At 34.3% G+C, this 18240-nt stretch overlaps 1 protein-coding gene across 1 annotated transcript in view; it reads right to left on the reverse strand.

The window, feature by feature from the left end:
• DNAH8 (dynein axonemal heavy chain 8) overlaps positions 1–18240 on the reverse strand; it is a 126046-nt gene that overhangs the window by 92732 nt on the left and 15074 nt on the right. The window contains exons 11-25 of the mRNA XM_088052644.1: positions 16641–16742; positions 15212–15358; positions 14027–14224; positions 13429–13505; positions 12848–12947; positions 10570–10689; positions 9690–9825; positions 8814–9001; positions 7785–7865; positions 6916–7032; positions 4578–4697; positions 3712–3841; positions 2560–2672; positions 1511–1617; positions 232–292 (exon numbers count right to left, since the gene is read on the reverse strand). Coding sequence (XP_087908770.1) covers positions 232–292; positions 1511–1617; positions 2560–2672; positions 3712–3841; positions 4578–4697; positions 6916–7032; positions 7785–7865; positions 8814–9001; positions 9690–9825; positions 10570–10689; positions 12848–12947; positions 13429–13505; positions 14027–14224; positions 15212–15358; positions 16641–16742 — 1797 coding nt within the window. The remainder of the gene's footprint in view (positions 1–231; positions 293–1510; positions 1618–2559; positions 2673–3711; positions 3842–4577; positions 4698–6915; positions 7033–7784; positions 7866–8813; positions 9002–9689; positions 9826–10569; positions 10690–12847; positions 12948–13428; positions 13506–14026; positions 14225–15211; positions 15359–16640; positions 16743–18240) is intronic.

Here is an 18240-nt window from a genome sequence, read left to right on the forward strand (position 1 = left end):
CACAAAGTTAAAAAGCAAGGTTCTGCAAACACCACTGAGACACAGGCCAGAGCACTGGGACTGTGAGCACATTTCATCAGTGCTCTCAGCACACTGAAGGATGTGAGCAAGTGCTCTCCTTTGGAACGGATGCTGGTCCAGTGGAAGCATGCCCACACCCTGCACTTGGGCAAATGCAGGGATAACTACAAGACAGTGTATCTTACCTTACCTATATGACATAAAACTTACCAGGTTGGGAATATCAAGGTGTATTTCTGCTTTTAGAAAAGGAGTGATGTCCTCAGATTTGCTATAAAATAATTTTGACACATTTCATAAACACTTCATCACAAAATCTCCTCAGTTCATCTGAGAAATATAATTTTGAACTACATTTTCTGACATGGTGAATTTTCACATGAAACTATGTGCTATTTCCAAAACTTGCAGAAGTTTATTGTTTAAATAATAAAGAAAATAGCTAGAGCTCCACCATTCTGACAAAGGTTAGCTTGGATCCAGCCATTGCTTTCAGAATTTTTTATCCAGATTATTTTCTGATTCAGGATTTTAGTCTCTTGGGTTCAGAATGATGGAACTCTGCAAGTGCTTTGAACAGGGCATAAGAAGGTCTCACTGACCATTACATGCAACAACCTATCAAGAGCAAAAGTTTTCCCATTACATTTTAGAAAAGTATTCAACAGAATGGAAAAATTTTCACAGATGACAAGCTAGTGCAAAATGATAAAAACATGATATTAACCTGCTCAAAACTAAAATTAAAACCTAAAAACATGGAGAAAAGTATAATTTTAAATTATGTGGTGTGATATAGTGACCAAATAAGAGAGGATTCAACAATATGATACAGTAGATGAAAATTAAGGAAACCATAAAAATTCCTATTGATTTTGATAAGGATTTCAATACACTTTTTATGAAAAATGTCCTTAGAAAAAGAAAAAAATAATTCAGACTTTAACAAATATTAATGACAAAACATCATGAACTTCATTTGCTTGAAATAAATTCTCTTAAGACAATTCTAAGTAGACTTCTCAATATACACTATATTGTACTGAAACAATTCTGTCTCTGATGTGTATGCCTGTTTGAGCAGAGAAGAATCTATAGAATCTATAGAAATCATAGGAGACTGTCACTAAAGGACACAAAATGATTCACACTATTACCTTCAGTGTTAGAACAAAAAACCCATGACTTTTTATTTCCTGACTCCAGTATTTATAAATTCTTGACAATGACCAGGGATTAGATAATTAAATTACCACCTTACTAAGCACACTGGTCATGCAAAACGTCCATAAAAAAAACGTTTCTCAGAAGGAATGTGATAAACAACTTATGTTTACCAGACTCCCATGGGAAAGTAACTAAAACTATGAAAACATTATCAGGTTTAATTTTCAGGGTGACAGGAGACTGATTTTGTATGGATCTTGCCATTATCATGAAGAATTCATAAAAAGTGCATACTTGAAGGAACCTTTCATTTGCAACTTACATTGGAACACTCATTCTTCTTTTAACACGATCCAAAGACAGTCTAGTTGCTTTCTGGAGGCTGATTAGCAGCCGGCGACTGAAATAGGCAAGTAAGTCTTTACAGTTCTGTAATAAATAAACCATACATTATTTAGCATCATATTCCCAGAGAAACCTGAAAATTATTGCAAAAAGGTTTTAAGTCAAACCTAATTGGTTTTGTCAGAAGGAATTTATGCTGTAAGCATAAATGAAACATGAAAAACACAAAGTGAGAAGTTGAGGATTATAAGTAAGTAAATAAGAAAAAACTGCATGGAAAAGAGAGTACAGTATGTGAGAAAAAAACTTGTCTTATTCAGATACAAAATACTGAAATCTGTTTGAAATAAGCTCCTTCAGAAAAGCTTTCCATATTAAAAAAAGAACAAACACAAAACCAAGTCACAAAACTAAAACATGAATTATTTAAGAATATTGATGTGCATGTACCCATTTTGAATACGAGACAAATACAGTAAAATCCAACTGGATTAAGAATATTAAAATACGTCTACGTTAAATGATCACTATTAGAAAAACAATGTAACATCATAGCATTATTACATTTGTGCTTGTAAGTTTGAGAGCCTTTGTTCTGTACTTCTACCTTCCTTCTCTGATGAACATGAAGAGATTGAAGAGATTCTTCATGGAAAAAGCACAAAGATAATCTTTATTGATGAAGTTGGAAGAGAAGGATAGAAAGGATGAAAGATCCTGTCTACCTAAGAAGGAAAGCCTGTGTTATGGCTTAGGTACGTTATTGTCTCCAATTTTTATATTTACCACTCGTGTCAAGAATTTGTTTAATGAAGGTGATAATTGGAATAACATGCAATATATTTGTGAAAACTAAAATCCATCTTAAATGCTCTTTTTAGGCAAGCTATTTTATAATTTGTAAATTTCATTTAATACTGTCCATGTGATGTTTTTCTGTAATATAGATATGCAGCTACCAAAACTCAAGGTCCTGTTTACTAATCCAATTGGTCTAAAAATAATTTCCTTATTTTCACAAAATACCTTTTTAAACTCTTCTTCTTTATCATTGCCCTTGCTATCATCACTTTGAGATCCTTCAGCAAGAGTTTTTTCTTTCTCCTCTTTACCTTCAAATGCTATATGTTTTTCTTTTCCTGTAAATTTAAAAAAAAAAATTGTAATTGCATATATATTCTGCCTTAAGGCATATTGTCCCCACATTAGAGGCTAAACAATATTGACTTTTATTTTAGTAATACCTGGATCACCAAAAATTGGTTTTATTTCATGACACTTTTTCACACCAGGAATGTGGTTAAGGTCTAGCCTATAAGCCTTATCCTAACAAACACTGTGCACTACCAATCTGTTACTGAAGATGCATAGGCAGACATTAATATACCAGTGAAAATGGCCAAAAAAGTCAAAATCCGTATAAACAATTTAACAAAAGACAGAGAAGTATTTTTGTGTCATCTTTTTTTTTTTTGCATGCTATTGAACCATCTGGAGTATTTACCCTGCCTATGCCTCTGTACCTGGAGAAACCTGAACCCAGAAGGAAAAAAATCCTGTGAAAGAAAAGAGCTCCACTACTGATTAAGCCTCAAAATACTTTTTTCCTTAAAACGTTTTTTTTTCTTCCTCCAAATATAAACTATTTCTCTTGTAACAGTATGGGATCTTCTTAAATCTTTGTATGACATCCCAAAGAAGTGGGAACCAGGGGTACAAGAGCCAGAAGTTGACTGTACTGCTTTAAACTGAGCAGCCAGCAAAGCACATAATTCTGCTGTGGCAGGAAAGTTAAAAATGGAGGGACAGTACCAAATAGCTGACAGAGCTGATAAGAGAGGAACATTGGATTTCACTTAGAGATGGGGGGATGTGAAGTGGTAGAGTTAGGATGAGTGACTGAAAGAAATGGAACTTTATTGCTCTTCCTCTAGATCAAATACTTTGTTAATCTAAAGGACAGCTTTTAACTCTAGGAACTCCACGAAAACTGAATTACCTTCATATTTCATGAGGTAATAGTTTAGTTTAATAGTGGTTAAAGAAGGTAGAACTGTGACACAGATGAAATTGTAGTGTGAGGGAAAAGTCTGAAGCAAATTAGCTAGAACTGATCAGTTTTAATAAAAAGCAGCTAAGTCTACAGAACATTTTATTTAAATAAGCAACATTAACTACCTTGTGATTCTGAGGGCTTAGGAGATGGAAATTCATAATTCTTTTCAAATAGATCTATTAGATCTTGAACAGCATCTTCAATGTGCATGCTTTTTTTGTTCAATAACTCAGCACATTCTTTAGTATAAGCCTGTTAAATAAAAATATCAAGTCTTAGTATCATTGATTATCTTATTGCTGTTTCTCTTCATGGAGATTCAAAACATTTCCCTAAATATTGTACTAATCACACCAAAATATTTCAATGAAACATATATATTTATTAAAATATACTTGTATATTTATAAAAACTTATGTTATATTATCACTATATTTTTAATGTCTAAAAAAAATCCTTTTTTGAAATATGGGCACTTTTAGGTGCTCAAAAAAAATCCTGAGTATTGAAATGGGGGTCACAGTCTGAATCTGAAATTATCCAAATACTGTTTCCACTGTCCTTAATGATTTTATTTACTTGCACTGATTTGATAATTAATACATTTTTAGCCTATTTTGGAATAAGAAAGCTTTCAGATTTTCAAATATAGTTGTTAGAAAGTATTTTTTGCCCCCTCCTTTAAAACAAATTGGGAAAAATAGGGAGGAAGAAAGGCTATATTTGTCTGAGGTCCTTCATACACAAAAAATCTCATCTAAGTACAAAGCACTTAAATAAGATTATCTACGAAATACTACAGCTTAAGTATCTCAATTACCAAAGAAACAATGTATCTTCATATAAAATATTTTAAGCAAAATAATTCAATTATAAATAAACTTCTGTATTTCCACATAGAGAATTCTTTAATTTTATTTTCATTTACTAAGGCATTTTTTATAATGTGCCCTAGGATTTAAGTTGAAAAATGTGGAGTGGTACACACCTCATTGTCAGTCAATAGATCCTCTGTTTTGATAGGACCATCTACTGGTAAGCTCACTAAAGAAGTATTTGATATTTCTTTTAATATTAAACCAATCTGCACGTCACTTATAATATTAACCTAAAAAGAGAAAATCATGTTAATATCACACACTGCTCTTTAAGGCGTAATGTATTCTATTTTAGAGAGCTCTAACAGGTAAAAAAATGTTTTGCAGAAAAATAAATACAAGAATGTTAAAGAGTAGAAGATATAAGAAAGTGAATAATGACAAGAGTTATGGTAACTTAAGGGTTATTTGCAATGGCTAGACTCTCAAAGAATCCTGGCTGATTTAACTGCAGTTTTAGACAGACAGGCAGCAACAAAAGTCAGACCCTAGATCATTCTTGTCCTGCATGATACAGAGTTTCTAGATTAAATAAAACAGAGTAATAGAACAAGCTACATCAATATAATTGGATTCTTGTTCATGATCTTACTCATCACAAGTCTAGCAGCAAGGCAAAGGAGGCATCTACTGCAAATTGCTTGATGGAATCATCTTCAGTCCTTCTCCTTCTTTTAGTCAACACAGGCTTTTTCTGGGTTTTTGATTCTAAATTGCAGCATTTATACTAATAATTGCATTATTAGTATACGGTCAACTACACGGAATTGTTTTTACCATGGCAAACAGAGCATTGATCATAATTATGATTTTCTGCCATATATAAAAAGAACTCGATACACTGACCAGTGACTAACAATCTCTTACCACAGTAGACACAATTTACGATATTCATAGAGGAGATACTAGTCACAGAGTTTAACCATCAAGCCAGAAGGACAATCTGACTGTCAAGGTAAATTCTTGAGGAAAAATTAAGACAATATTGGTCCTCAAGCATGTTAAATCATATAATCATAGCATATCAAATTTAAAGAGTACTTCAAAGATCATCTGGTCCAACCTTTCTTGGAAAAAGTACAGCTAGACAAGATGGCACAGCACCCTGTCCAGCTGAGTCACAAAATTGTCCTGGGGGGAATCCACCACTTCCAGTGTGAGATAATTTCAGTGGTTGACTGTTCTCATTGCAAAAAATTTTCCTCTTGTGTCAAGTTGGAATCTCTCCATAAGTAACATAATTACCCCCCATCTTTCAGATACATAAACCATTGTAAAATGGGGGTCCTCATCTTCTTTGCAGTGAATCTTCAAATATTACATCATGATGTTGAGGTCTCCCCTAAGCCTTCTTTACTCAAGGGTGAACAAAACCATTTCTCTCAACCTTTCTTCATTTGTCAGACTTTCCAGTCCTTTGATCATCACTGTGGCCCTTCCCTGAACCCTCTTCAAATTTCTTTTGTATAGCAGGGATCAAAACTGAATACAGTTCCAGGTTTGGCTTCACCAGTACTGAGCAGATGAGGATGGTGATTTGTTATCTCTGCTGGTTAATGCAACCCAGCATCCTGCTGACTTTGCTGGAGCAGCACACTGTTCACTCAAACTGAACTTGTTATCCACAAGGATGCCCAGGTTATTTTTCACAGAGCTGTTCCCTGGTCAGGTAGATCTCAGCCTATGCTGCACTCCTGGATTATGTGCATAATATGTGGATTAGGTAGATAAAGTGCAAGACCTTACATTTGTCCTTGTTGAACTTTGTAAGGTTCTTGTTAGCCCACTCTTCATGCCTATTCAGGTCTTACTGCAGGGTGGCTCTCCACTTTCCCATTTCCCATTTAGCTTGGTGTCATTGGCAAACTTTGTCAGGGTATGCTTGATCCCATCATCCAGATTACTTATGTGGATATTCAATATGGAATAAAATTAATTCAGAAATTATGTGACAAATACCAAGAGAGTAAAAGAGCACATAGCAGCATGCAGAGAACTGTGAGGGAAAAGCATATTCTCCTTCATTATTTTATGGGCTGCACAAAGAGGACAGTTTCACAACATGCCTGCTATGAATAGAGTTAATGTTCTAAAGCTCTCTACTCAATAGTTTTTACATGGAAGTATCTTTTACGCAGCTGCACTCATGGACAAGTGCTCAAAGACAGGTATTGACTCTGAAAATAAGTGTTAAAGTCCCGGAATCAGAAGACAAGAAGTGGAAATAGATTCTATTTTAAGGACAGAAGTAAAAATCAAACATGTGATGGCAATAATAGGAGAGAATTATTAAATATATCCCTACTCCAAAAAAAGGAACCTATTTTAAAAATTTCTATGGTATGGTACAAAAATAAGTACAGATTACGTTTGAATATGAAAAATAGTGTCCTATAAATAATTTCTATAAGCTTTTCATTTTATTTATATAGTGAGCAGCTGGATTACCCTTCTCAAAAGCTGTCTAAAAATATGCAGAACTTGATCAGCTTCTTGAAAGAAAGTTTCCAGTGTGACAGATGACCAAGACAACATGGTAAGTCCTTGCCTCAACACACCTTCCATCTAAGCATAAAGATATGATTTAATAGGTTTAAAACAAACAAGCAAACAAATAGAACAGAAAATAATTAAAACAAGCGCTATTATTATTAGAATCACTAACATTGCTTATAAAACAGAGTGGTGTGCAAGGGAGGATATAAGTTTCCAACAAAAAGGTAAAAGAAATTTATGCAACAGGAAGGAAGGGGAGGGTAGTGCATACTATAGCCTCAGTATTTTTGTTTCTCACACTTCTGTCCAACTTTGTAGTTATATAAACTTACACAAACTCTACAACCTTTTGGTGTGACTACTTACAACCAAAATGAGGAGAGTTACTTAGAACAGTCACACACTTGTAAATGTCTGGCAAAACCAAATGGTTTGTGGTATAGACATTCTGCATCTCCAATAAAACTGTACCTTTAGTGTAGCATTCTACACCACCGAAGAGACTCAATTTACAAGGTTAATAATTCTCCCTGAGTGAACTTCCATGTTAAAGCCAGAGATTTGTGGAGATCAACAGACCTCAAGGACTATATTTTTTGTTCTGCTGGTCTTCTATCTCATAGGCACTAAGATTATTTGATTGTAAAACACATTATTTGAGAAATGTATGAAGGATGCAAAGAACAAATTTTTAGTCTTAAACATCTCAGTAAAATCCATTAAGCTCACAACATGCAGATCCATCTAAATATTTCAGTATTATAAATTAGGTTTTTTTAACTTCTTATGAGGTGTACTGAAGTGCATGCAGCAATACCAACCTTTTCCATTTTTGGTGTCAGCAGATTTACAAACATGTTTGGTGTTCCTTTACGCAAATCTTCAAATAACTGGACAAGACTCTGTTGATTATTAGAAAGGGTAGTATCAAGCAGAGTATTTCAAGCATTTCTTTACTCAAGAAAACAATCTGTCATACAATCAAATAATTGAAAAAGATATTGAAAGCCGCACATTGCTTTCAGCATTTCAAGTATAATTGAAAACAATTGTAGAAATTTACACAGATATTATGTAGCTATGAACATCATTCTTGGGATGTAACAAATTTGTATGTGCTATAGAAGGAGGAATGAAAACCATCTTTGTGCAACACTTTCTTAAGGCACAAAGCCAGAAAAAGAATGATCTTTCTCTAGAAATAAATACAGCTTGAGCTTTAGCAACCATAACTTGCAATACCTTCTTAAAATTGAGTTTCATATGCTTTAGATGCTTAAATCAGGGGTGAACTCAATTTTAAAATATCCTCTTGTCTTATGCTATATGCACACACACACACAGAGAAAAGTCTTGTATGATGTGCCTCATCCCCAAGATACAGGCTCCTTGAAATAACACCATAATGGAGACTACAACAAGTATAACAAAAATAACTTCACTTGCAGGTAACCTGCAAAATTCTTCACATTTCTGTGGCTCACCATATATTCCAAACCAGACTAACTCCAATATTTCTTCCCAAAAATTCTAAAAACCTGCATTTTACTGATTTTCAGACTGTGAAAACTTTTTGTATAGCTTAAATTATTTCATGACCAAGGAATACTTAGTGTGCCATTTGGTATATGAAGTATATATTCTTATATTTAAGTATCTACCAGCCCACACAGAACTTAGCAGGGCATTTTCAAATGAGATTTTCTATGTCCACCTGTGCATTCTGCAAATTTACCTTAAACTATCTCTTCCCCAGCTTTAATTTTTAGCTATAGAAAAAAAAATCCATGTTTAAACACATATCCTTTTAAATTTTTTTAAACAGCGATCACGATACTTTTCAAGTTTACCTCTAACTGCAACTTGTTTGACTTCAATTTATCTTCCATTACTGCTATCTTGACTGCCTGCTCTGGTACTTCCAGACCCAACTTTATCATACATTTCGTCTCCCGCACAATCTCTAGAATATGGCCATCAAAATTAACTAGGAGCTTCTCAGTTGTAGGATGACGCACAAATATTGTGGACTGTAAGGCTAATGTAAAGACATTCTGGTATCAGTTTCTAAGACAAAAAATTTTTTAAATTCTATAAATTATTATGAAAACCAGATTTCTAACATTACAATATAGTGATTAAGTATGTAGGGTTACTTGTGAAATATCTTCATGTAGTTTTCAGTTGAAGAAAATACACAACCAACTTCCATCATATTAACTTTCTGCCTTTCTCTTCATAAACTAAACAAGTCTCAGATCCAGTCTTATTTGTGTCATAATTTTTCTCAGCCCAAGTTAAAAAATTATGAAATTAATTCTCTGAGGACTGGGAAACACAATGCTTGAATATCAAACATTTCTAGGCATTAATACTTGTCCTTAGAGGGACTGGGGCAATACAATCTTATGAATTATTATACCAGAAAAAAAAACAAACCAGAAATAATTATTAAATAGTACACATAGAGAATTTAAATACCAAAGTTATCTGTGTCTTAAATTTGTGTCACTAATGTTTACAGTCATCTGTCAAATAGAGTACCAAATCTGCAATCCTCTGCATCAAAACTAAGTTTCAAGGTCAGTAAGGCACTGAGATTATATTACTGAGCCTGCTAATTGGATCATGACTTTAAGGGTAAATTAGGCTTAAAAAAAGTATCTGATTTGATTTAACTTAGTATTCAACAATTTAAAGAAGCAAGTACATATTTAATTACTTACGATATTGTAATTGTGACATTTCCTTCATCCACGCGTTATGATAGACTACCTCGAACTCCACCAACACATATGCAAGTTTGTTGTATGATTGAACAACTGCTTTACCTTCTGGACTTGCCAAGATGTCTGAATGTTTCTATTTAAACACAGTACATTCAAATTAAAACTATATCCAAAACCACCCAAACCATTTGGATTTTTCTCAGTTTAGCTATTGTCTATACATAGTGTAGGTTCATATTATGAATTATACTGACAGAGCTCTTAAAAACTGTTTAAAATATTTATGATTCAATTTAACAGGGCAATAAAGTAATTAAACACTTATAAGGAGTAAATACTAAATATTTAACATCAGTAAGAGCAATAACTTTAATATACTGTCATAAATACCTGCATTTCACAGTGAAATGGATACTCAGTTCTACTCAAAACTGAATAACTGCAAATTTATTGGAAAAGCTTCCTTTTTTAATGAGTTGATATTTTTTAATCACAATGATATTTATGCCTGTTTTCCTTGGAACAAATGTACATGAGCATTATTCACCTCTGAGGGAAACAGAAAAGTGAAAAACTCTCTCTGAAGTTAACTAGGCATGAGACCCTGCATGCTTTGTAGGAGAATCACTCAAATGTTTCAAGAATTCTTCAAGGTTATTATCAACTAAAATAGTCTAGTCTGTTCTATTCCAACACTACATCTTGGATCTACAAAAAGGGTTACTGCGGAGCAGTATAAACATACAAAGAAAAATGTTGTGTAGCATATAACAAGTGACGTAATCATAACTAGAAACTTTATGATCACTCTATTGAAGTAAGACAGTTCACTGTTACATAAAACACCATTTTTTGGCCCACCTTACATTCAACTTACATGGAAATAGCTGATTGGCTCATTTACCCTTCTGAATAGCTGTCTCACCCACAGTATCTTTCCTGCAATAGGTGGCATGTTTCGAGCAAGAGGAGGGTCATCTTTCTGAGTTTGGTAAAGCTACAGTAAGAACAATATCATTAAACATATGTATTAAAACTCTATTGAAATGCTAAACTGTTTTCTCTGGTACCACAATTTCTTCCTTCTCCCAAACAGATTAAATTTGAGTGGAATCACACAACAGTTCATGGAGAGAAAAATGTATTTCTTCCCTGATTTGGTACACTTCAAAGATGTACACATATCAATGCTGGTACCTCTCCTGTCTCCATTATCTCATGCTGTTTCTCCGCTGTGCTTACTTATGACAGAGTCCTGAGTACACACCATCCCGGGGTTGAGTAGCCAGTATTCAGTATCAAGTCTGACACCTGACTTAGAAGCCATATGCTGTGAAAGCAAGCTGTTTAAGGAAGTGGTGTCAGGAGAACCTTTGTGGGGCTTTTCCTCCTTTGCTTAGGTACTGGCCTCAGGAGAGGCCCAAGCTAGATTAACTGAGAGCTTTTTCCTGAAGAGAAACATCAACACTGTTCTTCAGACACACATATCTGACTATTAGCTAACATTTCAGGATTTGGACTTAATTATTCTTGTGAGTCCCTTCCAAATCAGGATAATTTAGCATTCTATGATATGCACTTTTCTACTAACTCCTAATCAAAATGCATGTAGATATTCCTGGATACACAGTCCATGCTTTTATCTGTGACCAACATGAGAAAAAATGTCCCCTGCTCAGTGCATGACTCCATTACAGTAAAAAAAAAGGCCTTAAGTTATAATACAATATAATACAATAATGCAATACAAAATTTGCATTGACAAAATATTCAATCACTTTAGAACCAGCATTGCAGTAGGAGCAACTTTTTATTAGAAATAACTTGCTTGGCAAAGATAAAAGACAATCTAGCAATATCTAATAAATAGTTACAACTAGTCAGTAGAATCAAGACCTTTTTGACAGAAGAAAGGAGTATTTGTATCCACCCAACTTTAGGCATGCAAACTCAGGCTGTGACAACACAGACTCTGATGACACAACTCTTCACTAACTAGGTCTTCTTAGCCCTACCCTGTCTCCTGCAGTCCCAGCCAAAGAAATCCAAGCAGCTTCACGGTGATCTTGAGAGGAACTGACCTGGATGAAACCCTCTCAGTAAACGTACATATTTTTCTTTTGCCTGGGAAAATACAGCTAAGGGTGGGCTACATGATTTTTTTAAGCAAGCAATGCTGCTGAAAATCTGTTCATCTAGTTAAGCCAGTAATTAGGGGTTCAGGGATTGATTGTTATATACAGTGTGTAGGTAGGGAAAGGACACTGTAAAGAATGGTTCAGAGGAGATCTGCTAGGCTACAGTTTTAAGTCATGGTTCGGAGGAAAATTTTTCTAATAAGTGCAGAGTTTATCACTATTGGCTCCTTGTGTAAACTTCTATCATTGATCTTAGAAAATGTAAGCATCTCAAAAAAATTTTTCAACAGTGTGTTTTCCAGATTCCCTTTATATTCACTGAAGAAAAATGGTCATTTGGAAGGAATTATTTAAATCCTCAGGACACTGTATAAAACTGACCAGATTAACTCACTTTAGAGTAATTCTTCCTTTCTTTCTTTCTTCCTTGAGTATAAGGGGAGTTTGGACATCTAATTCTGATGCAGATGTTTATTTTACAGACAAAGTAAAAGTTTACAGTCAAGTGATATGAGCAGTTCCCAGAACTTAATTCTCATTTATACTTCAGTCAGGGTGCACTACAAAAATCGGGAAAAATTACTTTATAAAAAACATAAATGCAATTCACCTATATTTTACATGTATTTTATGCTGCCACACCATTTGATAATAGCTACTTATCCATGCAAATTAACTGTGGAAGCCTCATTTAATAAAAAAAATCCAAGAGGTACATGCAATGTACACAGCCAGTAAAGAACATGCTTCTTTAAATTTAATTGAGGAAGGAATAACAGAAAATATTTTGGTTTCTAAAGTAAAATTGTGATGACAAATTTTTCTTCAAGAGTGATTGGGCATATTTTATTGCCAATCCACCAAGGCCATTTTCTGTAACAGGAAAACTAAAGTAGGATAAATTGAGAATTGGGAGAAAATTAGTGAAATAGGCAGAATAAATAAAAATTATTCCTATTAAAATGCTTGCTCCAATTTTAATTGATGTTTACAACTTACTGATAGGAAATCAAATACCTTTTTAGTAGTTTCGAGTTCTGCTACATAATGTTGAAGAATACAACTAACTGTACGTGCTGTTTCTTCTTGAAGGCATGGCATATTCAGATTTTGAAACCTGTATTAAAAATTAGTAGCCAAAATGACATTTCTAAAATAATAACTGTTTTAATTTATTTTGCGCTATATGAACGTTACATAAAGTGAAATAAGCAAAAAATCTAGATTCTAGCAAAAATCTAGATCTAGCAAAAATTCTTTTGAATCTAAAAAACGTTTCTGCTTTGAGGAAGTTTAAACAAGTTGAAAATTTCTGCCCTGGTGGGTATTTTGGTTGCTGTCACTTAGTAAGTTTAAGGCTTTTCCTTTAGCATCCTTTTGTGTATAAAAATATACTAATGAAATTAAGAAACAGAATATATTGATTCTCATAAGAAAGATAAAAAATATATATTTTATCATGATTATGTGGTTCAGAATATCAGTAATGAAAAATTCTCAGTCGGGTCCTTTGTTCTAAAATTTGCTGGACTGTTTAAATTGTGCTAATCAGTAATTTCAAGTTACTTTAAAATATTTTAAAACATAGTTGCCAATACCTTTGAAGTAACTGAAGGGAATTCTGTGAAGACAAAATTTTCCGAAAACAGGTACGCATAAAAGTCTGTAGCTGTGTCTAAAGAACACATAATTCAGTGTGGTTTTTCAGGTAAGAGAATAGTATTTTAATGATATTTTCTTAACATAGTAGCTTTTGAAATTGTTACTACTTAAAGCACAAAAAGCACCCTTCATCCGGCCACACTTAATATAATTAATAAATAGCTAGTTTCAGTCAAATAATCTCTAAAATGTCATACAATTCTATGAAATAAACTAATTAGTTGCAGCTTTGTTCTGCCCAAAATCTGACTACATTTCTTCAGGCTAATAAACGGCTTCCACATAGATCATTCTCTCAGGTTTCATAATTTTTTGTCATTTTGACTGCAGAGTGAAAATCATCCATGAGCACTGTTTGATATACTTTACACCTTCCTTTGAGAGGAGGAGAAGGAATGGAAAAAGCCTTTCTCCAGACAAACTCCATGCCTTTTAGAAGAACAATGTAGCCTACGCACAATTCAAAGTCTCACTGACCATCAGTTTGATACATTCTTTCTTGAGTAAGTTATAATAAGTCATAATATTTCTTACCTCTAAACGGTCAACTTCTGACATGAATTTCAGAAAATCCACATCAAATTCTGTTACTTGTGGATCAAGAGTGTCATATGGTTTCTTTTGAAAAATGTGGTAGATATTTTTGAATTTTACTGCCATAAGATCTATACCTTCAACTGCACACAGAGTCAGTGCATTAAAATTCTGTTCTACAGCTATCATCTCCATTATCTGAAATAAAGATATTACATTCATGCTCATAATTAATTCTTTGTTATTTTCTCTATAAAATAAAATCTGGATAAAATAAAATAATCAACAGCCACTCCTCTAGCTACTCCATTTAGAAATGTGTTGGTTTTGAGTCAAGTATCTTCAATACTTGAAGCATAGTTAATTCAGTTTTCAACATCAGTTCTCATCACAATTCAACACAAAGTAAAATAATCTTTGTTTTTCATAATGATAAAGAGGGTTTTCTAATGTTTTACTGCTAGATCCAATAGGACAATGCAGAAAAGGAGTTAAAACGTGGCATGTACATACTGATAACAAAAAGGTATCTCAAAGAATAAAAGCACACAAAATAATAAAAGAATAAAAGATAAAATAATAAAAGAATAAAAGCACACTAAAATCTCAGTATACATAAGATTAGTATGTATACTGAGTGATGAAGAAGTACATCAAAGACTCACAGAATTCCTACCTTGTGATGATTATCATCTTATCCCTTGTCTGACCTTATTCTGTACCAAGAAGGACCTATTACCTTTTCCACTCAAGAATGTTAGCTTAAAATCCTTTCGATCCATTACCAAGCTAATGTTAAGACCATATCAAGCAGCAGAATCATCTGAAGAATTGTGTTTAGCAGTAAACATAAGCTTTTAATGTCATTCAAAAAAAGCAAAAGTGTGTTATTTTTCATATAATTTTAAACCTCTTAAAAGAATGATCTAAGTCTAGGTCAATCAGGTTATTTCTCTCCGCACTAAAAGAGATAAATTGACAAGTTGAGGAGGCAACTGTGAGATAATAGCATCAAGCACTGGGATGACTTACTCTGTGGAAGTGCCTAAATTCCCTCAATAGAGAGTAACAGACTCCTTTAAAGGATGATTAAGAGAATGTATGTTGGCAAGCACCTACTTTGTAAACACTTTTTTGGAGAGATGCTTCTTCTTTACCAATAATAGCAACAGCCAATATACTCACTTTTTCTAACCTCCTACAAAAAGCTTCAGATTTTCCAAAAATGTACATTTCTGACACTTCCAATGCCTTTTCTCCTAGATTTTCTGAAGTCTCTTGCTTAGCTTCATGGAAGCATCTCTGATATTCTTTCAACAGACATATGCATTCCTAAAAAGAGAGGGAATAAATACCATATTCATTATGCTATGCTTATGAGAGAAGGACTAGAGTACACAAACTGATTGACATTCCAAAGCCATTAGTCATCACTTAATCTAATTTCAGTCAACAGGCAACAACAACTTAAACACAGTGGTTTTCTTTCAGTGTTGGAAGTGTTTGCAACATATGAACAAACATACAGTAGTACAGTACAGTGAATACACCAGAGAGTGGTGGTGAATGGTGTTGCATCCAGTTGGCAGCCAATCACTAATGGTGTCCCCAGGGATCAGTGCTGGGCCCAGTTCTGTTTAATATCTTCACTGATGATCTGGATGAGGGGACTGAGTCCACCATCAGTCAATTTGCAGATGTGGGTGTCAGTGTTGATCTGCTGGAGGGTAGGAGGGCTCTGCAGAGGGGTTTGGACAGGCTGGATAAATTGGCCAAATCCAACAATTTGATGTTTAACAAGACCAAGTGCTGTGTCCTGCACTTCAGCCACAACAACCCCCTGCAGCACTATAGGCTGGGGACAGAGTGGTCAGACAGTGGCCAGGCAGAAAGGGCCCTGGGGGTACTGACTGAGCACGAGGGAGCAGTGTGCTCACATGGCCAAGAAGGCAAATGGTATCCTGGCCTCTATCAGCAATAGTGTGGCAAGAAGCTATTCTTCCCCTCTATTCTACACCTTTTGGGGAAGATAGCAACTCAGTAATAGAAGTCTGGAGAAGGAGAAGGTAGAAATGAAGTTATCGTTGGCAACCAGTATTCCCACAGCTACACATATTTTGCCATAGCATATTGCATTTGCTTAATTTGTTCTTAATAGGTCACAATCAGATGAAGAAGTGGAAGACTATCTTAACACTGACCTTTCATGGTATGCCAAGGAAATCTGGAATGAAAAGGAACTACTGTAACAAAGTCAGGATCTATTCAAATACCAGATTTTCCATGTTAGAGGAAGATGGTACCATATCAGAGCTGTACCCTCCTTGACAGCCTCTCTTCCTCAAAATGGAAAAATGTGGAATATTAATCCCTTGGTTGCACATTAAGCAAAGATGCCAATTCTAAGGTCAGTGACAGACCACACTGATAAAGATGAAGCCATTGTAAGTTCAACAATGCCCATGGGCTAAGAATTAGGAAAACATTCAAAGCATCATGAAATAAAAAAAAGCCAAGAGGCATGAAGCATTTGATATATATATGGACTTCCTTATTATATCAACAGGTAATCAATAGGTTTGACATGTAAATAATAAAACACTGAAATACAAACATTGATTTTTCCAATGACTACTGGAGTCTCCTGATCCCAGACTCGATTCAAGCCAGCATCTGTAATGTATGCTTTACATGTTGTGACCATTTGGTTTGTAACCTAGGGCAGACAAATGAAAAAAGTTTAACAGTAATTTTAAGCTTAATGGTAAATTTGCCTGTTTCACAAAACCTATTAAAATTCTCATATACATGTGTTAATACTATCAGATTTGGAATAAATTTCACTTGTGGAAATAATAGTGGCTAAAAATATATGCAATATATACAATAAACACCCTCTAAAAACTCTGAGAACACTCCCGGAAGTATATGTAAATCCCAGGACATATTTTAAGTCTTATAAGTTCAGCAATACACAAACACAGAATGTGTTCAATCAAAATTCAAGAACAAAAGAATTTATTGAATTCCAACTATTCTTCACTTACATTGTTGTCTCTACACTATGCAGTACTTATTTAAAGACTGGCCTTAAAGGATTTTATATCCTAGTAGTATGTCTTTACCTTGATTTCCTGTAGCCATAGAAAGGAGAAAACATTCTTCTACTTCTCAACCATAAAAATCCAAAGTTAGTAATGAGAGAGAGAGAGAGAGAGAGAGGAGTATGTGCAGATATAGAAGATATATCACAGAGGACAACTGAAACAGATCTAAACAGGTAGAAAATTTTTTTGTCTATTAAATGATATGAACAATTCAAAACAATTCTCCTGATGATGTCATTTGGCTTTTGCCTTTTTTTTTATATGCTCTCTGTATTCTTCACACATGTATTTGTAACTCGGTCACCTATTGTATTAGTAACTAGTTTTCCAGCACTTTTCCATGGCCTTTCCCTAAGCAGAAAGACAAATTTCAGAGCTCCAAGCCCCAGGAGGTACAAGGCCTCATCTTGTTTCTTGCTGGGAACCAAGGCCAAGAACAACTATCCAAGATACATTCTCATGGACAATGTACAACTAGCGCTGAAGGAGCGGCTCCAGAGAAGGGGCTTGACCTGGGGAAAAATTGCATCACCACTTGTCCTCCGTATTGGTGCTTTTTATCAATTATGTTCGTTTCCTATAAACTATAAATGTGTACTCATCCCTGCAGGGGTGGGCTTTTGCAGACATCTTTCCATAACTGCCTCTGAAGGCATTCATTAAAGATTCTCTTTTATATTACCTCCTTACTAAAATTATCTCAATTTTCATTTCCAGATTGGGAAAAAGACAACAGTGACATGAGAGTACAGTAAAGCAGGTCTTAAGTATCCCTAACTGAAAAAAAGACTAGAAACTGCCATACCAAAGACTGCCTCAAACTTTAAGAAAATTACTGATGAAGTTGGAGATAGGACCTCCAGTGTCACTTCCGATGATCATTAAGTAGAAACAAATAGTAAATAGAGACCTTAAGACACTGGATTAAAATACAGATTTTTCCTTTCTATTTCAAGCATAGCTTCATGCAACCAGTTTGCTATTAGCCTCTGTAGTGAAATACTCACTCCCTTAGACCATTAAATAATAGTCCGCAGCAACAGTCAATATATAAACGTACAAAGACCCATTATATGACAGGTAATAAATATCTAACGTGATATATAA

Source organism: Pseudopodoces humilis, chromosome 3, assembly GCF_049639895.1.
Source record: "Pseudopodoces humilis isolate 2021_Gansu_Grassland_sample_001 chromosome 3, ASM4963989v1, whole genome shotgun sequence".
In the NCBI taxonomy this organism is placed as follows: domain Eukaryota; kingdom Metazoa; phylum Chordata; class Aves; order Passeriformes; family Paridae; genus Pseudopodoces; species Pseudopodoces humilis.